We start from the raw sequence: 17,742 nt of genomic DNA on the forward strand, positions 1-17,742 counted from the left end.
GCTCCTTTCCTTCCGAGCTCTGCCATGCGCCCAAACAGTGGTTTACCCCCACATATGGGGTATCAGTGTACTCAGGACAAATTGTACAACAAATTTGGGGGTCCAGTTTCTCCTGTTACCCTTGGTAAAATAAAACAAATTGGAGCTGAAATAAATTTTGTGTGAAAAAAAATTAAATGTTCATTTTTATTTAAACATTCCAAAAATTCCTGTGAAACACCTGAAGGGTTAATAAACTTCTTGAATGTGGTTTTGAGCACCTTGAGGGGTGCAGTTTTTAGAATAGTGTCACACTTGGGTATTTTCTATCATATAGACCCCTCAAAATGACTTCAAATGAGATGTGGTCCCTAAAAAAAAATGGTGTTGTAAAAATGAGAAATTTCTGGTCAAGTTTTAACCCTTATAACTCCCTAACAAAAAAAAATTTTGGTTCCAAAATTGTGCTGATGTAAAGTAGACATGTGGGAAATGTTACTTATTAAGTATTTTGCGTGACATATGTCTGTGATTTAAGGGCATAAAAATTCAAAGTTGGAAAATTGCAAAATTTTCTAAATTTTCGCCAAATTTCCATTTTTTTCACAAATAAACGCAAGTTATATCGAATAAATTTTACCACTAACATGAAGTACAATATGTCACGAGAAAACAATGTCAGAATCGCCAAGATCCGTTGAACCGTTCCAGAGTTATAACCTCATAAAGGGACAGTGGTCAGAATTGTAAAAATTGGCCCGGTCATTAACGTGCAAACCACCCTTGGGGGTGAAGGGGTTAAAGAAGCAGCAGCAGAAGATAGTAATGTAGCTTTTGGAGGTAAGCAGTGGGAGCTATGTACTCACATACAGTGCCTGCAGGCCTTGCACTGATGTGGATATGCGCAAATAGACTCCCTTGCCTACCTAGGGCTGCAATCTATATACCCCCGAATTAGCCCTAAAAAGGACTGTTGGTTTGTCAGGATTTGTGGACTGAACACTAGCAGACCCACACTAACAATTACAAGGACGATTCTGACCCTGTCTCTGCAGCGGCTCTCCCTACACTAGCTACATCCGGAGCAGAATGCGGCGAGCAGAGAGGCGCTAGGTCTCGTATAGACCCGATGACGCTGTGCAGCCAGCCAATCACTGTAATGCCACAACAAAGATGGCTGCGGCATTACAGTGTGTGGCAGGCAATCCCTGCTTGTTGATTGGCGCTCTAAAGAGAGCCAAATATGCAGGGAGGTGACCTGAACTACCACCGAGCGAAGACAGAAATACTCAGCCAGCTCAGGGCATCGCGGTGCTCGGGCGAGCACAGAGTAGTGGCGAGCAGGCTCTTTCATCACTAGTGATTACATATGCATCTGTATTGGCTTATGACAGGTCACCGTCCTTCAGTGACCTGCCCCCCCCCCCATTTTTACATAATGCATATAAATAGTGTTGATATTATTGTTGATAATATAATAATAATGATAATATTGTGGCTATTGTGAGGCTTAGAAAATAAATTACATCCAGCAAAATGTCACCAGCAATGGCGGCGCCTGCGTAGTAGCATCTATAAGTAAGAGATAAATGCTATCGCCGCTGATGTCATTTTGCTGGATGTAGTTTATTTTTCTAAGCCTCACAATAGCCACAATATTATAGGCATTATCAACAATAATATCAACACTATTATGTGCATTACATAAAATAGAGGGCAGGCCACTGAAGGAGCAGTGACCGATCATACGCCAATACAGATGAATATGTAAGCAGAGCACCACATAAAGCCCCGCCCACCGCCCCCGCAGCCCCTCCCACAGCCCCACCCCAGAGCACGAGAATCTCATTAACTGAAAACTACAAATAAAGATTAAACAGCAACCACAAGACTGATTTCATCACCAGATATCAGTATAATCAGTATAACGGCGCCGACCTGACACAATCCTGCTGACAGGTTCGCTTTAAATTTAAATCTTAGGCATTTGGAAGAGGAGATGGAGAGCATTTTTTTTTAAGACTATCAGGGAGTTACAGATTCACATAAGTGAGGCAGGACATTCCCACCACAATCAAACTATCATACAGAATAAATAGGTAAAAAAAAGAGGTAGAATAAAAACGGTAATTATACCTACCGGTAATTGTATTTCCAGGAATCCATCCTGACAGCACCATTGGAGGATGTCCTTCTTACCCTCATTGGGACAGGAACAACAAGCGGTTAAAAGGACCCTCCCCTTACCACCCACCAGTGATTTTCCAAAGTACCACATCTAGGTGAGTGCAAAAAGAGAGTTTATTACCAAATTCTACACCAATGTTACATCACATTAGTATATAATACAATTTTGCAGTGGGAGGGAACTAGTAGTGCTGTCAGGATGGATTCCTGGAAATACAATTACCGGTAGGTCTAATTATCGTTTTCCAGTTCACCACCTGACAGGACCATTGGAGAAGTACCAAAGAATGGTAATCTTAGGGTGGGACTACTGCATGCAATACCTTCCTACCAAAGGCTAACTGCTCTGATGAGACATCTAGCTTATAGTGTCTAGCAAATGTAGAAAGACTGGTCCAAGTCGCTGCCCTACAGATCTGCTCTGCTGAAGCTCCCCCCTTTTCTGCCCATGACGTAGCTATAGCTCGGGTTGAATGGGCTCTAAGGATGTCTTGGGGATCTTTCCCTTGTGCTCTATTCCCTAGGTCTACAGTAGTTTTAAACCACCTAGCAATGGTAGACTTTGCTGACTTGCAACCTCTATTTGGTCCCCCGTACTGTACGAACAGGTTTGTGGCTCGTCTCCAACCTTCAGTCGCCCTTAGATATTTTAAAACCATCTCTCTAACATCCAGGTTATGGTAGATGCCCTCTTTTGAGTTTGTAGGATGTTGGCAGAACGAGGGAAGTATTACTTCCTGGTTGATATTTGTAGATGAGACTACTTTGGGGAGGAAGGCCGGGTGAAGTCTTAAAACTAATCTGTCCTCAAAAACCTGAAGGTATGGATAATGCCTGCAATTCCCCTAATCTCTTGGCTGAAGTGATGGCTACCAAAAAGGCTGTTTTAAAAGAGGGATTGGCTGGCTATATCCATGTCCTCTGATAACAGGTATGGGGACCTACACAGGGCATTGAGGACTAAATTTAAGTCCCAGGGTGGAGATGATTTTCTCAGAAGAGGTCTCATTCTCTGTGTGGCTCTAGAGAACCTTGCTATCCAAGGATGAGAGGTCAAAGAAAACACTAAGGGCCGCAATCTGTACTTTTAGAGTACTAGGCCGGAGGCCTTTTTTAAAACCTAGTTGTAGGAAGTCAAGTATCCTAGGGATGTCTGGATTTGAAGTATCTACTGGAACATCTCCTAAAAAGGAACAAAAACGCTTCCAGATCTTATTATAGATCGCTGAGGTCACCGGCTTCCTGCTTGCTTGGAGTGTGGTGATCACATCCTCCGAGAGGCCTCTCAATCTTAGAGTCAGGCGTTCAGGATCCAAGCAGATAGCTGGAGTGAGTCTGGGTTGCCGTGGAACACCAGACCTTGGTGCAGTAGATCCTGTATCTTCGGTAAAAGGATAGGTCTGTCGACATTCTGGATAGTAGGGAGAACCAGCTTTTTCTCGGCCAATTTGGAACCACCAAGATTATTGTTGCTCCCTCGTCTTGTATCTTCCTGAGTGTTCTCGGGATCAGAGGAAGAGGTGGAAAAGCGTAAAGAAGACCTTCTTCCCAAGGTTGAGATAGAGCATCGAGTCCCGCTGCTCCTTATAGGGGACTGAGAGAAAAAAAAAAATGTTCTGGCCTTTGCATTTGACCTGGTGGCAAAGAGATCCACTTGAGGTGTTCCCCACTGCTGGCATAGGCTGAACACTTCTGGATTTAACTCCCACTCTCTGGGATCTATCGGCGTTCTGTTCAGAAAGTCTGCCACCTGATTTTTGGCACCTTCCAGGGGGACCGCGGAGATGGATCTTATGGATTTTTCTGCCCGTCTGAAAATCTGATCTGCTAGGAGCTGTAGAGATGGATGTCTCGGACCTCCTTGATGCCTCAGAAACGCCACTGCTGTCACATTGTCGGATAATATCCTTACGTGTCTGTCTATGACCTGTGACAGGGCTTGGTACAGCACTTTCCAAATCGCATAAAGTTCCCTGAAATTCGATGATTTGGTTATCATCACCGGACTCCACTTCCCCTGGTAGTATGTTCTTCCTATATGACCGCCCCATCCGTACTGACTGGCGTCTGTGGTAACGTTGACACAGGGATAAAGGACCCAAGGAACTCCCTCTTTCAGGTTCTTCGGGATGGTCCACCAGGTTAGAGATCTCCTTCCTGAAGGAGAAAGCGTCATCCTCTTTTCCAGAGAACTTTGCTTTCTGTCCCAAATTTTCAGAATGTCCTTTTGTAATCCCCGTGAGTGAAATTGGCTCCACTTCACACAGGGAATACAGGCCGTCATTAAGCCCAGAATACTCATTGCCTCTCTTATAGAGGCCGGGTTTTCTCTGAACCGGCGTACGCTCTCGATTAATGCCACCTGTCTCTTCTGGCAGAAAAGATGTTCTGGTGTGCGAATCTAACATGACCCCCAAAAATTTTATTCTGGAATAAGGGACTAGATTTGATTTCTCCCAATTCACAATCCACCCCAGTTCTTGTAGTATGGAGAGTGTGAAATTGCAATCGATTTTGAGGAGCTTCTCGGATTTCGCCATTATTAAAAAGTCGTCCAGGTATGGTACTATGGAAATACCTTGATTCCTTAAGTAGGCCACTAATTCTGACATCAGCTTGGTAAATATCCTGGGGACAGAGGCTAGGCCGAAGGGAAGACATTTGAATTGAAAATGATAAATTACTCCCTTGTTCAACAGAGCGAATCTCGGGAATTTTTTGTAGGAAACATGGATTGGGACATGTCAGTATGCACTCTTTAGATCTAAGGTGCACTCTTTAGATCTAAGGTGCACATCACCATGTCCCTGTCTATCAGAGGTATTGTGGATTTTATAGACTCCCTCCTGAATCTCCTGTATCTTATCCACCTGTTCAGGGGTTTGAGATTTATAATCGTCCGGGAGTCTCCCGATGTTTTTTTTTTCTCTCTCCGGGATGGGTACTGGGACAATTACCTCTACTTTTAATAACTCCTGGATGTCTAGCCACATAGGGGAGTTTAAGAGGGGATAGGATCTGGTCACCGTGAATCTTTCTGGAGGAAGGCTGTGAACTCTAGCTTGTAACCCTGACCGATTACCTGAAGAATCCATGGATTTTTGGATATTTTCTGCCAACCCCCTAGAAATTTTTGTAACCGACCTCCCACTCTGATGTAATTTGTTAGGCTTCCCTGAACCAGGACCTGGGAAAATGGAGTCTCTACCTTTTCCCCCTTTGGGATAAGACCATCTCCCAGTTTTCCCCTTACCCCTGTAGTCTGTCTTCTGACTGGGTCGGGACCTACGAAAGGGCTGGTATTTTTTAGTAATTTCCTCAGGGAACCCTTTCTTTTTGTCTGAGGCTTTTTCTAAAATGTCATCTAGAATTGGCCCAAACACTTTATCCCCTGAGAAAGGGATCCCACAAAGTTTATTCTTTGATTTGAATATCCCCTGGCCAAGTTTTTAGCCAGATAGCTCTTCTGGCTGCATTCGACAATGACTCGCTTCTGGCAGCACATCGCACCGACTCCGCTGAAGCATCCGCCATGAATCCTGTTGCGAGCTTTAGTAATGCCAAGGACTTGAGGATGACATCTCTAGAGGTTTTGGCCTTAAGATGTTCCTCCAAATCGTCCATCCATAGATGCATGGACCGGGCAACAGGGTTTGCTGCTATATTTTCTCCTAAGCAGCCCATCCGCCTTGTGATCCATTGGTTCTTTCAACGCAGAGGAGTCCTCAAATGAAATCGCTGTCATCTTCGCCACTTTAGCCAATGGCACATCTATCTTGGGAACTTCATCCCACACTTTTATATCCTCTGGATTAAAGGGCAAACGGAGTCTAAAGTCTCTAGGCACCACTAGTCTCTTCTCCGCTTCCTGCCACTCTTCCAATATCATGGAGCGGACTCTATTAACATGGGCATGTAGGCTGCCAAACATCTCATCCTGGATCGAGGTTTCCTCTGGGGTGTCCTGTAACTGCATGGTGTTACGAACTGCCAGCAGGAGCTCATCCGTATCTGTAGCCGAGAAAAGATATTTCTTTCCTCTTCCTATAGAGTCTTCTCTTTCTTCTTGATCTAACTCTCCAGAATCTTCTTCATCAGAAGGTGGGCTGGACTCCCTCGGTCTCTTTTGCAATGTCTGCGGTTCTGTCTGGCTGGTCTGGGGAAGATTCAGACTCGAGATGGAAGCCTGAACCTCCTGACGTATCATTGCTCTCATGTTAGTCAATAATGAAGTCTGCTCCTCGCCTACAATTTTAGACGTGCATGACTTGCAAAGTGGCTTCTGCCAGTTCTCTGGTAAACTAGCCGCACAAATGGGACATTTGCTTTTCCCAGACTTTTTCTTTTCAGGTGCAGGGGTGGGAAGCTCTCCCTATAACTCACAGAGATCCCAGTATTACGTCTGAGTACATAGGGAATCAGGAGTGGCATTGTGGTATCTCTTTGAGTAGCTACTCACATGCCCCTGTGTCTGCTCTGGGCCTTCAGGTCTTCCTGTATCCTCCATTAGGAAGGTATACTAACCGGGTGCTCCCTAGCAGGATGGTCGGCGGCATATGCAGCCCCATTATCCCCTTTTATTCGTTTCATTACCTGGTTGATCCTGCCCTCCTCACCGAGTTCACGCGGTGCGACGATTCTGAAGAGCCTCCCTGAGGCCGGTGCCGCCGCTGAAATCTGCCCGCTGGCAGACGCTGAGTGCCTCGTCGACCGGAAGTGACGTGGTCGTCACGGCCGGAAGTGACGCAGCCTGGCTAGGATATGCGTGATCCAGGAAAAGGCCGCTACACCCCCAGCAGCTGGCGCCGGAACCAATAGCCCCCGGCGTGGAGGAAGCGGACCCGACCCCAGGAGCAGCATTACACTGGGGAGGCTGAGGGACCCCCCATCACAGGTATCAGCCGCAGATATCTTGCGGTGGGGAAGGGAAAGGCTGGGCCCCCCGATCACCACCATCTGCATAGCACCGTCGGAGGACCTGGCTTGCCGTTCCTATCCACAGTGGGACAGGAAAAACACTGGTGGGTGGTAAGGGGAGGGTCCTTTTAACCGCTTGTTGTTCATGTCCCACTGAGGGTAAGAAGGACGTCCTCCAATGGTGCTGTCAGGTGGTGAACTGGAAAAATATGTTAAATCTCCAACAGCAACGTATGTACAAGGAGAGAACTCCAATAGTAAACCAGAGTTGCAATAATTTATGGTGGACCATTGGAGCTACTGTGAGTCCTGACCAGAAGATTAGAGAAAGTGTTAGTGCTCCTCATTTCAGGAGAGATTGTGCAGTAATCTGAATTCCTCAGGATCAAAAACATAATGGAATTTATGACGTGGAGCGAATCCATGAAACCAGGGCTCAAGCCATGTCAACACATCTCCTGCAGGTGTGAATAAATGTATATTACAGCCATCAGCCACGCACAGCTTAGAGATATATCGTGTGATATGGACAGACTACACCACCGATAAAGCAGCCACAGACGGTGACTGAGAAGAATCTGTGACTTCTCTGCATTTAGTGGTTACTACTCACCTGGGTAGTCATATGTAGGAATCTCCTCTTTACACCACTCATCACCCCTCACATATGTCTCTGTAGAATTAATATGGGTCAGATCTTCACCCTGAAACAAATATGTAAAAGTAACAGACAGATGGAGAAGTCACATCCATGATCAGCTCTAATCCTACCATCTCCACCGTTCTCATTACACAAGTATAAAACATATAATACTGGTGAATGAAACAAGACTGAGCACAAGACCTTCACAGCCATCTACACATCACAGGGGAGATCTCATGACACATTCCTGCCATGTACCTGATGATCCTGAGGAACATTAGGATCTCCTTGTTTATAGTCCTGTGGAAGAAGAGGATGGGGACATCTCTCTGGTGTTGACATCTTACTGGATAGATCTGGAGGAAACACATACAGGGACTGAATTAATTCTTTACATATAGATAATTACAGGCTGTATGTATTAGTCCTGTCTATTACCTGGAGATGTGAGGGGCTGGGGAACCTCCATCATGACGTCCTTGTACAGATCTTTGTGTCCTTCTAAATACTCCCACTCCTCCATGGAGAAATAGATGGCGACATCCTGACATCTAATAGGAACCTGACACATACAATGATACAGTCATCCCCCTGATCCCTTCATAGTGTTACTGTATAATGTCCCAGCATTCCCAGCAGTGTCACCTCTCCATTCAGCAGCTCAACCATCATGTAGATGAGTTCTAGGATCTTCTTATCATTGATGTCCTCATGTATCAGGGGGTGAGGTGGAGGTCCTGTGATTGGGCTCAGGAGTCTTCCCCATCCCTCAGACACAGGGTCCTGACAGCGCTCACTAGAGGTCTTCTTCACTACTGTGTAATCCTGGTTATGGAGAGACACATTAATAAATCTCACTACAGACATTTCCAGACTCCTCACCTCTCCAGTTCTGCCCATCTCGCATTCCCCTAGATATGAATGATGAAATGTGATGTCGTCAGAATCTCTCACCTCTCCAGTAAGCCGGAAGAGGATCTCTAGGGTGAGGTGTAATATCCTCTCCGCCATCTTGTCTCTGTCCATACCCATCTGTAATGGGTAAATCAGTAAAATTTTCTTATGTAGAAGATCTTCATTGAGTGAATCCAATATTGTAGAGACCTGAATGACAAGATGAACCGATGTGACATCATAAAGGATCCTGTGTCATAATACAATTACTGGAGATAATAAGGGAAACATATGAGGAGATTTATTATTTTACAGTATTTGGTTTCCTTCTTTACATCTAGTAATAAAACCTACAGGTCTGGCAAAATTTTAAATATTTTGTGGAATAACCATGATTTTAAATCACAGCTTTCATGCGTCTTGGCATGCTTTCCACCAGTCTTTCACACTGCTTTTGGGTGACCTTATGCCACTCCTGGTACAAACATTTAAGCAGTTCTTCTTTGCTTGATGGCTTGTGATTATCCATCTTCCTCTTGATTACATTCCAGAGGTTTTCAATGGGGTTTAGGTCTGGAGGTTGGGCTGGCCAAGACAAGGATTGACCTAGCTGTGTGGCACGGTGCATTGTCATGCTGGAAAAAACAGTCCTCAGAGTTGGGGAACATTGCCTGAGCAGAAGGAAGCAACTGTTATTCCAGGATCACCTTGTATGCGGCTTGATTCATGCATCCTTTGCAAGGATTAACCTGCCCAATTCCAGCCTTGCTGAAGCATCCGAAAATCATCACCGGTCCTCCACAAAATTTCAGTGGGTGCAAGACTATGGCTTGTGCGCCTCTCCATGTGTCCGTCTAACTATTAGACAACTTGATCTGGGGATGCCTTAGCAAGGCTGGACTAGGGCAGGTTATTCTTTGCGAAGGACGTATGAATCAAGCAGCAAACAAGTTCATCCTGGAAAAACAGTTGATTCCTTCTGCTCAGGCAATGTTCCCCAACTCTTGAGGACTGGGTTTCCCAGCAGGACCAGGCGCCATGCCACACAGCTAGGTCAATCAAGGTGTGGATTAAGGACCACCACATCAAATCCCTGTCATGGCTAGCCCAATCTCCAGACCTGAACTCCATGGAAAACCTCTGGAATGTAATCAAGAGGAAGATGGATGGTCACAAGCCATCAAACAAAGAAGAACAGTTTAAATTTTTGTACCAGGATTGGCATAAGGTCACCCAAAAGAAGTGTGAAAGAATGGTGGAAAACATGCCAAGATGCATGAAAGCTGTAATTAAAAACCATGGTTATTCCACAAAATATTGATTTCTGAACTCTTCCTGAGTTAAAACACGAGTATTGTTGTTTCTAAATGATTATGAACTTGTTTTTTTCTTTGCATTATTTGGTCTGCAAGCAATGCATTATTTTGTTATTTTGACCATTTCTCAGTTTCAGAAAATAAATACAAAATGTATTGCTTGGAACTTCAAAGACATGTTGTGAGTAGTTTATAGAATAAAAGAACAATTTACATCTTACTAAAAAATATACTGTACCTATAAAGAGAAAAATCAGACAAACTGAGCATTTTGCTGTGGTCTCTTAACCCCTTCCCGACATCGGACGTACTATCCCGTCCGATGTCGGGTCCCCTGCTTTGATGTGCGCTCCGGCGGTGAGCGCACATCAAAGTCGCGACATGTCAGCTGTTTTTTACAGCTGACATGTGCGCGCAATAGCGGCGGGTGAAATCGCGATCACCCGCCGCTATTAACTAGTTAAATGCCGCTGTCAAACGCAGACAGCGGCATTTAACTACCGCATCCGGCCGGGCAGCCGGAAATGAGCGCATCGCCGACCCCCGTCACATGATCGGGGGTCGGCGATGCTTGTATATTGTAACCATAGAGGTCCTTGAGACCTCTATGGTTACTGATCGCCGGTGGCTGTGAGCGCCACCCTGTGGTCGGCGCTCACAGCACACCTGCATTTTAGCTACATAACAGCGATCTGATGATCGCTGTTATGTAGCAGAGCCGATCGGGCTGTGCCTGCTTCTAGCCTCCCATGGAGGCTATTGAAGCATGGTAAAAGTAAAAAAAAAAAGTAAAAAAAAAATGTGAAAAAAATAAAAAAATATAAAAGTTTAAATCACCCCCCTTTCGCCCCAATCAAAATAAATCAATAAAAAAATAATCAAACCTACACATATTTGGTATCGCCGCATTCAGAATCGCCCGATCTATCAATAAAAAAAAAGCATTAACCTGATCGCAAAACGGCGTAACGAGAAAAAAAATCGAAACGCCATAATTACGTTTTTTTGGTCGCCGCGATTTGCATTAAAATGCAATAACGGGCGATCAAAAGAGCGCATCTGCACCGAGTTGGTATAATTAAAAACGCCGTCTCGGCACGCAAAAAATAAGCCCTCAACCGACCCCAGATCATGAAAAATGGAGACGCTACGAGTATCGGAAAATGGCGCAATTTTATTTATTTATTTTTTTTGCAAAGTTTGGAATTTTTTGTCACCACTTAGGTGAAAAATAACCTAGTCATGTTAGGTGTCTATGAACTCGTACTGACCTGGAGAATCATAATGGCAGGTCAGTTTTAGCATTTAGTGAACCTAGCAAAAAAAACAAACAAAAAACAAGTGTGGGATTGCACTTTTTTTGCAATTTCACCGCACTTGGAATTTTTTTCCCGTTTTCTAGTACATGCCATGGTAAAACCAATGGTGTCATTCAAAAGTACAACTCGTCCCGCAAAAAATAAGCCCTCACATGGCCAAATTGACGGAAAAATAAAAAAGTTATGGCTCTGGGAAGGAGGGGAGTGAAAAACGAAAACACGAAAAATCCCACGGTCATGAAGGGGTTAATTTTGCCAGAGCTGTATATATTTAGGCCACAGACAACAAGCAGCTTCTTCCTCGGAGTCGGCAGCTGAATACGTTCCTCATAGACTCATCTTCCATAACGCTAATTCTCGCCTCATTTCCCGTCCCTGGAATCGGCATTAGTAATACTGCAGGAGATATTCATTACACGTGACAGGAGAAATAACGACTTCATGGTGAGGACGACATCTTCATCTTCTACTATGGCTCTAGAAACAGATTTGTCCAGAGTCGGTCACTGACTCCATCCCCACCGGCCGTCTATATGAAGGTTTCCCGTCTTCCCCGCACTGTAATCTTCTATCACGTTAGATCTCAGCTCTGATTCACACACTGAAGTTTGAGGCTTTTATAAAAGATTTTTTGTAAGAACCAAAACAGGAGAAATATGATTCCAAATTCTCCATGTACAGTAATGTATTTTTTTTCTTTATATTATTATTTTTTTTTTTTACCATTTTCTTGCAGGCTTCAATATATTACATGAAAAACACCCCCCAAAAAATTGGGCATGGAGATACTGTGGAAAAATTATACTGTGTGTGGGATCCAAGAAAGTGGCTAGGATTTATTATCTAGTGGTTTGGGTGGAAGCAGATTGTGTGGGGCATCTTGTACTATGTGTGAGGGATAACGGGGGGAACATTACACTGTGTAGAGGTCACGTACTATGAGATTAATACTTGTTTCCTTGGTTCCCGTCTTTCATAGTTGGGTCGTTTGTATCTATCAGCGGAAAAGGAACAAAACCATTGTGATTCTTATAAGGAGACAACACAAACCCCCTAAATATAACATCTTATAACAACCCCACAATCTGTGACTCTTCAGGGTTAATCGCTCTCTCACCATTGGATTAGAGCTGATACTATGGAGCTAAAGTGACTAAACAGACTTTCTGTCACCTCCATAAAGGGGCACTTTTCCGTGTTTGTGAGAACTGTCCGAGGATTATTAGAGGTGATAGTTTCCCCCCAATTAGAAGGGACACCTGTGGATATTGGGGTCTTTACCTGCTACAGTTCTGGTGTGGAGTCTCCACCCGCAGAGCCGCACTCCACATAGAAAATAATGGAGCCTCCAGCACCGACCTCCACCCGCAGAGCCGCACTCCACATAGAGAATAATGGAGCCTCCGGCACCGACCTCCACCCGCAGAGCCACACTCCACATAGGGAATAATGGAGCCTCCAGCACCGACCTCCACCCGCAGAGCCGCACTCCACATAGAGAATAATGGGGCCTCCAGCACCGACCTCCACCCGCAGAGCCGCACTCCACATAGAGAATAATGGAGCCTCCAGCACCGACCTCCACCCGCAGAGCCGCACTCCACATAGAGAATAATGGAGCCTCCGGCACCGACCTCCACCCGCAGAGCCACACTCCACATAGAGAATAATGGAGCCTCCAGCACCGACCTCCACCCGCAGAGCCACACTCCACATAGGGAATAATGGAGCCTCCAGCACCGACCTCCACCCGCAGAGCCGCACTCCACATAGAGAATAATGGGGCCTCCAGCACCGACCTCCACCCGCAGAGCCGCACTCCACATAGAGAATAATGGGGCCTCCAGCACCGACCTCCACCCGCAGAGCCGCACTCCACATAGAGAATAATGGGGCCTCCAGCACCGACCTCCACCCGCAGAGCCGCACTCCACATAGAGAATAATGGGGCCTCCAGCACCGACCTCCACCCGCAGAGCCGCACTCCACATAGGGAATAATGGAGCCTCCAGCACCGACCTCCACCCGCAGAGCCGCACTCCACATAGAGAATAATGGAGCCTCCGGCACCGACCTCCACCCGCAGAGCCACACTCCACATAGAGAATAATGGAGCCTCCAGCACCGACCTCCACCCGCAGAGCCACACTCCACATAGAGAATAATGGGGCCTCCAGCACCGACCTCCACCCGCAGAGCCGCACTCCACATAGGGAATAATGGAGCCTCCAGCACCGACCTCCACCCGCAGAGCCGCACTCCACATAGAGAATAATGGAGCCTCCAGCACCGACCTCCACCCGCAGAGCCGCACTCCACATAGGGAATAATGGAGCCTCCAGCACCGACCTCCACCCGCAGAGCCGCCCTCCACATAGAGAATAATGGAGCCTCCAGCACCGACCTCCACCCGCAGAGCCACACTCCACATAGAGAATAATGGAGCCTCCAGCACCGACCTCCACCCGCAGAGCCGCACTCCACAGAGAATAATGGAGCCTCCAGCACCGACCTCCACCCGCAGAGCCGCACTCCACATAGAGAATAATGGGGCCTCCAGCACCGACCTCCACCCGCAGAGCCACACTCCACATAGAGAATAATGGAGCCTCCAGCACCGACCTCCACCCGCAGAGCCGCACTCCACATAGAGAATAATGGAGCCTCCAGCACCGACCTCCACCCGCAGAGCCACACTCCACATAGAGAATAATGGAGCCTCCAGCACCGACCTCCACCCGCAGAGCCGCACTCCACATAGAGAATAATGGGGCCTCCAGCACCGACCTCCACCCGCAGAGCCGCACTCCACATAGAGAATAATGGAGCCTCCAGCACCGACCTCCACCCGCAGAGCCGCACTCCACATAGAGAATAATGGAGACTCGAGCACCGACCTCCACCCGCAGAGCCACACTCCACATAGAGAATAATGGAGCCTCCAGCACCGACCTCCACCCGCAGAGCCGCACTCCACAGAGAATAATGGGGCCTCCAGCACTGGGAGCTGAGTCAATTTTTTTACCTTGCTGTTTGCTTAGCTTCTTCCAGCCTGACTGGGGGCCGGGAGGAGGGAGAAGGAGACTTGGAGCAGAGTGTACTAGTGGAGAATGACTGGCATCTGGCAATTCTTTGTTGTGACTGGGCTCCTCCCATATGAGCTCATACATGATCTGTGATTGGCTGCTCAGTGTAGTGAGTGAAGTCAGTCCGTGAGTGGTGGATGTCCGGCAGCTGCAGGATGAGCAGAGGCACTGCGGTGAGGAAATGGCAGCAATTAGGTTAATAAGGCTACTTTCACACATCAGGTTTTTTGCATCAGGCATAATCCGGCGAATGTTGGAAAAACCGGATCCGGCGCAGATTGTGAAAAACTGATGCGACTGATTCGTTTTTTCGAAGGATGCGGCTAGCATATGTCGATTATTGGATATCTAAAAATTTGGAGCATTCTCAGTTTAAAAAAATGGAATCCAGCGCCGGAATCCGTCATTTTCTGGATCCGGCACCTTTCGGCTCCCATTGTAGCAAACAGCCGGAAGCACCCGATCCAGAAACCGGAAACGCAGATTTGCCGGATCTGGCAAAAACTGGACGAAACGCGATGTCATCCGGCACTAATACAAGTTTATGGGGGAAAAAAACGGATCCGACGGCAACATTCGCCTGATCCGTTTATTTGAAATTTAGCCGGATTGAGCCGGACAACAAAAACCTGATGTGTGAAAGTAGCCTAACAGGAAGATTTCTACCTCTCATTAATTCCTGTAGTTCCTGCTGCCCTACAGTGGGAAAGTAATACTATAAATCTGAGGCAAATACTGTGGACAGATCCCGGTATATGCACAATAATAGTGTAAAGTCAGCAGCACTGACTCACACACGGCCTCTATAGCCCCGTAAGTGTGCAATCATGGAAGGCTACCTTTTTCTTTTATTTCTGCTTTTATTGTTCCCTCCCCTTCTTCTAAGAGCTGTAACTTTGACTTTGTCAGCGGGAAAATAAAAAAATGTTGTGTGGGCTTGTGTGTTATTTTTTATTTTATTGGGGTGAAAAAAATTTAGAAATTCATAACAAAAAAAATTACTTGAGTTGCAATTTTCCAAAACATCTGGGACTTCTATATAGTATATGTTGGGTACGTGTGATGCTCTGATTGCTTCTTAATGCATCTTTGTGGCATTGTGACCAAACTCCACAATTCTGGCATTAAATACATTTTTTTCTTTTATAGTTTTTACAGATCATGATAATTTTAGATTTAAATAGATTGTTCTTTTGTGGACACGTTTATATTTAAAAAAAAAAAAAAAAAAGCTCTTTCTTTTATTAGGGCTCTTTCACAGGTCAGTATGTCCGGTACGTGTGGTGACAGTTTCCACATACCGGAGACACTGACACACACAGACCCAGAGGTGGATCTAGGGGGGCAGCCGAGGCATGTGCTCAGGCGCAGCAGGTAAGGGGGCGCAGTCGGGCAGCCTAATGTGGTGGTCCGCAGTGTCTCCCCCGGCGGCTGCATACTGCTGCCCCCCCCCCCGGCTGTTCTCTGTGCCGACTGTCAAGCTGACAACCAGCACAGAGAAGCTGCAGCGCGTCGGCTCCCAGGGATCAGTTGTACAGAAGCGAGTACAATTGAGGCTCAGTCTGACTGCCGGGTCAGAGTGACGCCAGCAGCGTGATCAGATCATGTGACCACGCTGCAGAGGTGAACTCTGGTGGTAAGTGCTTCAGTGGAGCTGAAGACACTGAAGATTAAGTGCACGGGGGGCTTTATTATGTGTGTGGAGGAGTGGGGATGGGGGGATTTATTGTGTGTGGGGAGAATTGGGGTGGGGATGATGGTGTTTAATGTGTGTGGGGAGAATTGGAGTGGGGATGGGGGGGATTTATTGTGTGTGGAGAATTGGAGGGGGGATTTATTATGCGTGTGGAAAATTGAATGGGGATGGGGGATTTATTATGTGTGGGGAGAATTAGAGTGGGGATGGGGTGTTAAATTTGGGGGGAGATTTGGAGTGGGGATGGGGGATTTAATATGTGTGGAGATTGGGTTATTTATTGTGTGTGGGAAGATTTGTAATGGGGACGGGGTGCTTTAATGTGTGGGGGAGATTTGAGGACACTAAATGAAGAGCAAAGGGGGAGATGGGGGTATATATGAGGAAACAGTAAGGGGGAATGGGGGGCATGCATGAGGAAATAGTGTGGAGGAATGGGGGCATGTATAAGGAAACAGTACAGGGGAATGGGGACATGTATAAGGAAACAGTACGGGGAATGGGGGGCATGTATAAGGAAACAGTATGGGGGAATGGGGGGCATGTATGAGGAAACAGCATGGAGGAATGGCTGGCATGCATGAGGAAACAGGAATGGGGAGCATGTATCAGGAAACAGTATGGGGGAATGGGGGGCATATATGAGGAAACAATATGGGGATGGGTGCAGACAGTATGGGAAGCAAACAGGGGAATGTATGCAGACACAGTATGAGTAGCGATGTGAAAAATGTATGTGGACAGAGTACGGGGAGTGAGGGTGATGGGATGTATGCAGACACACTATGGGGAGTCAGATGAGCAGGCAGTATATAAAGTGAGGGGACACATTTATGAGGAGGCAGTATGGTGAAAACGGGGACGTGAGAGGAGACAGTATGAGGAGGGAGGGGAATAGTGTAAGGAGACAAGTATGGGAGAGAAAAGTGAGTGGGCACAGAATAGAAACTGAGTAGTGGGGACGTAGCATGGAGGGACAGTGTAAGGGTACAGCTAGGAGGGGACAGTATACCAAGGAGGGGGGGGAGTGTGATGAGAGTACAGTATAAATACTGGGCCCCATAGGGGAACACAGTATGAGAGGAAAGTCTGAAGAGGGAGCCGGTATGGAAAGGAGAGGTCAGTGTGAAGAGCATGTACCATAAGAGGGACAGTGTACGGGTCATATTTTGTGCAATATAGTGAGGGGCAGATTTTTATTCAGGAGCATTATAATGACACTTCTATATTTAAGGGCATCATGTGGAGATTTTCTGCAAAAGAGCGGAGAAGATGGAAGTCTAAAAGAAGAAAATGTCCAGCTTCACCGATGGTCATGATTAAGTGAGCTTAGTCTCCAGAGACGCGTTGAGATTCACACCCATATGGTTTGTGCTGATGTTTGTATCCTCCATGTTACAAGTTTGTGAATAAAGAAACCTTTTTTTCACGGATTCGGTGAAGCTGGACATTTTCTTCTTTTGGATTCTACACGCCTGGACACGGCGGGTCCATGCTCCTGAAGTTCAGCTTATACATCACGGGTGAGCTGGTTTATATTTCTTCTCCTCAAGATGGAAGTCTGCAGAGACGGCTGTGGATGAGAAAAGTCATCATGGGGTCTGGACAAGATGAAGAAAAGAAGGAGAATGACTCCAGATACGACATCATCTATAAGGTACCTGGATATAAAAGTTATTTAACTAATTCTCATGTTTTTATTTAT

The 17,742-nt window shown here is 46.3% G+C and overlaps 1 protein-coding gene across 1 annotated transcript in view; it reads right to left on the reverse strand.

The window, feature by feature from the left end:
* Positions 1-17,742, reverse strand: part of LOC143767688 (uncharacterized) — a 68,078-nt gene that overhangs the window by 37,561 nt on the left and 12,775 nt on the right. The window contains exons 2-6 of the mRNA XM_077256173.1: positions 8,681-8,830; positions 8,372-8,551; positions 8,165-8,288; positions 7,985-8,082; positions 7,697-7,787 (exon numbers count right to left, since the gene is read on the reverse strand). Coding sequence (XP_077112288.1) covers positions 7,697-7,787; positions 7,985-8,082; positions 8,165-8,288; positions 8,372-8,551; positions 8,681-8,758 — 571 coding nt within the window. The 5' untranslated portion in view covers positions 8,759-8,830. The remainder of the gene's footprint in view (positions 1-7,696; positions 7,788-7,984; positions 8,083-8,164; positions 8,289-8,371; positions 8,552-8,680; positions 8,831-17,742) is intronic.

The sequence above is a fragment of the Ranitomeya variabilis genome, chromosome 4 (assembly GCF_051348905.1).
Source record: "Ranitomeya variabilis isolate aRanVar5 chromosome 4, aRanVar5.hap1, whole genome shotgun sequence".
In the NCBI taxonomy this organism is placed as follows: Eukaryota; Metazoa; Chordata; class Amphibia; order Anura; family Dendrobatidae; genus Ranitomeya; species Ranitomeya variabilis.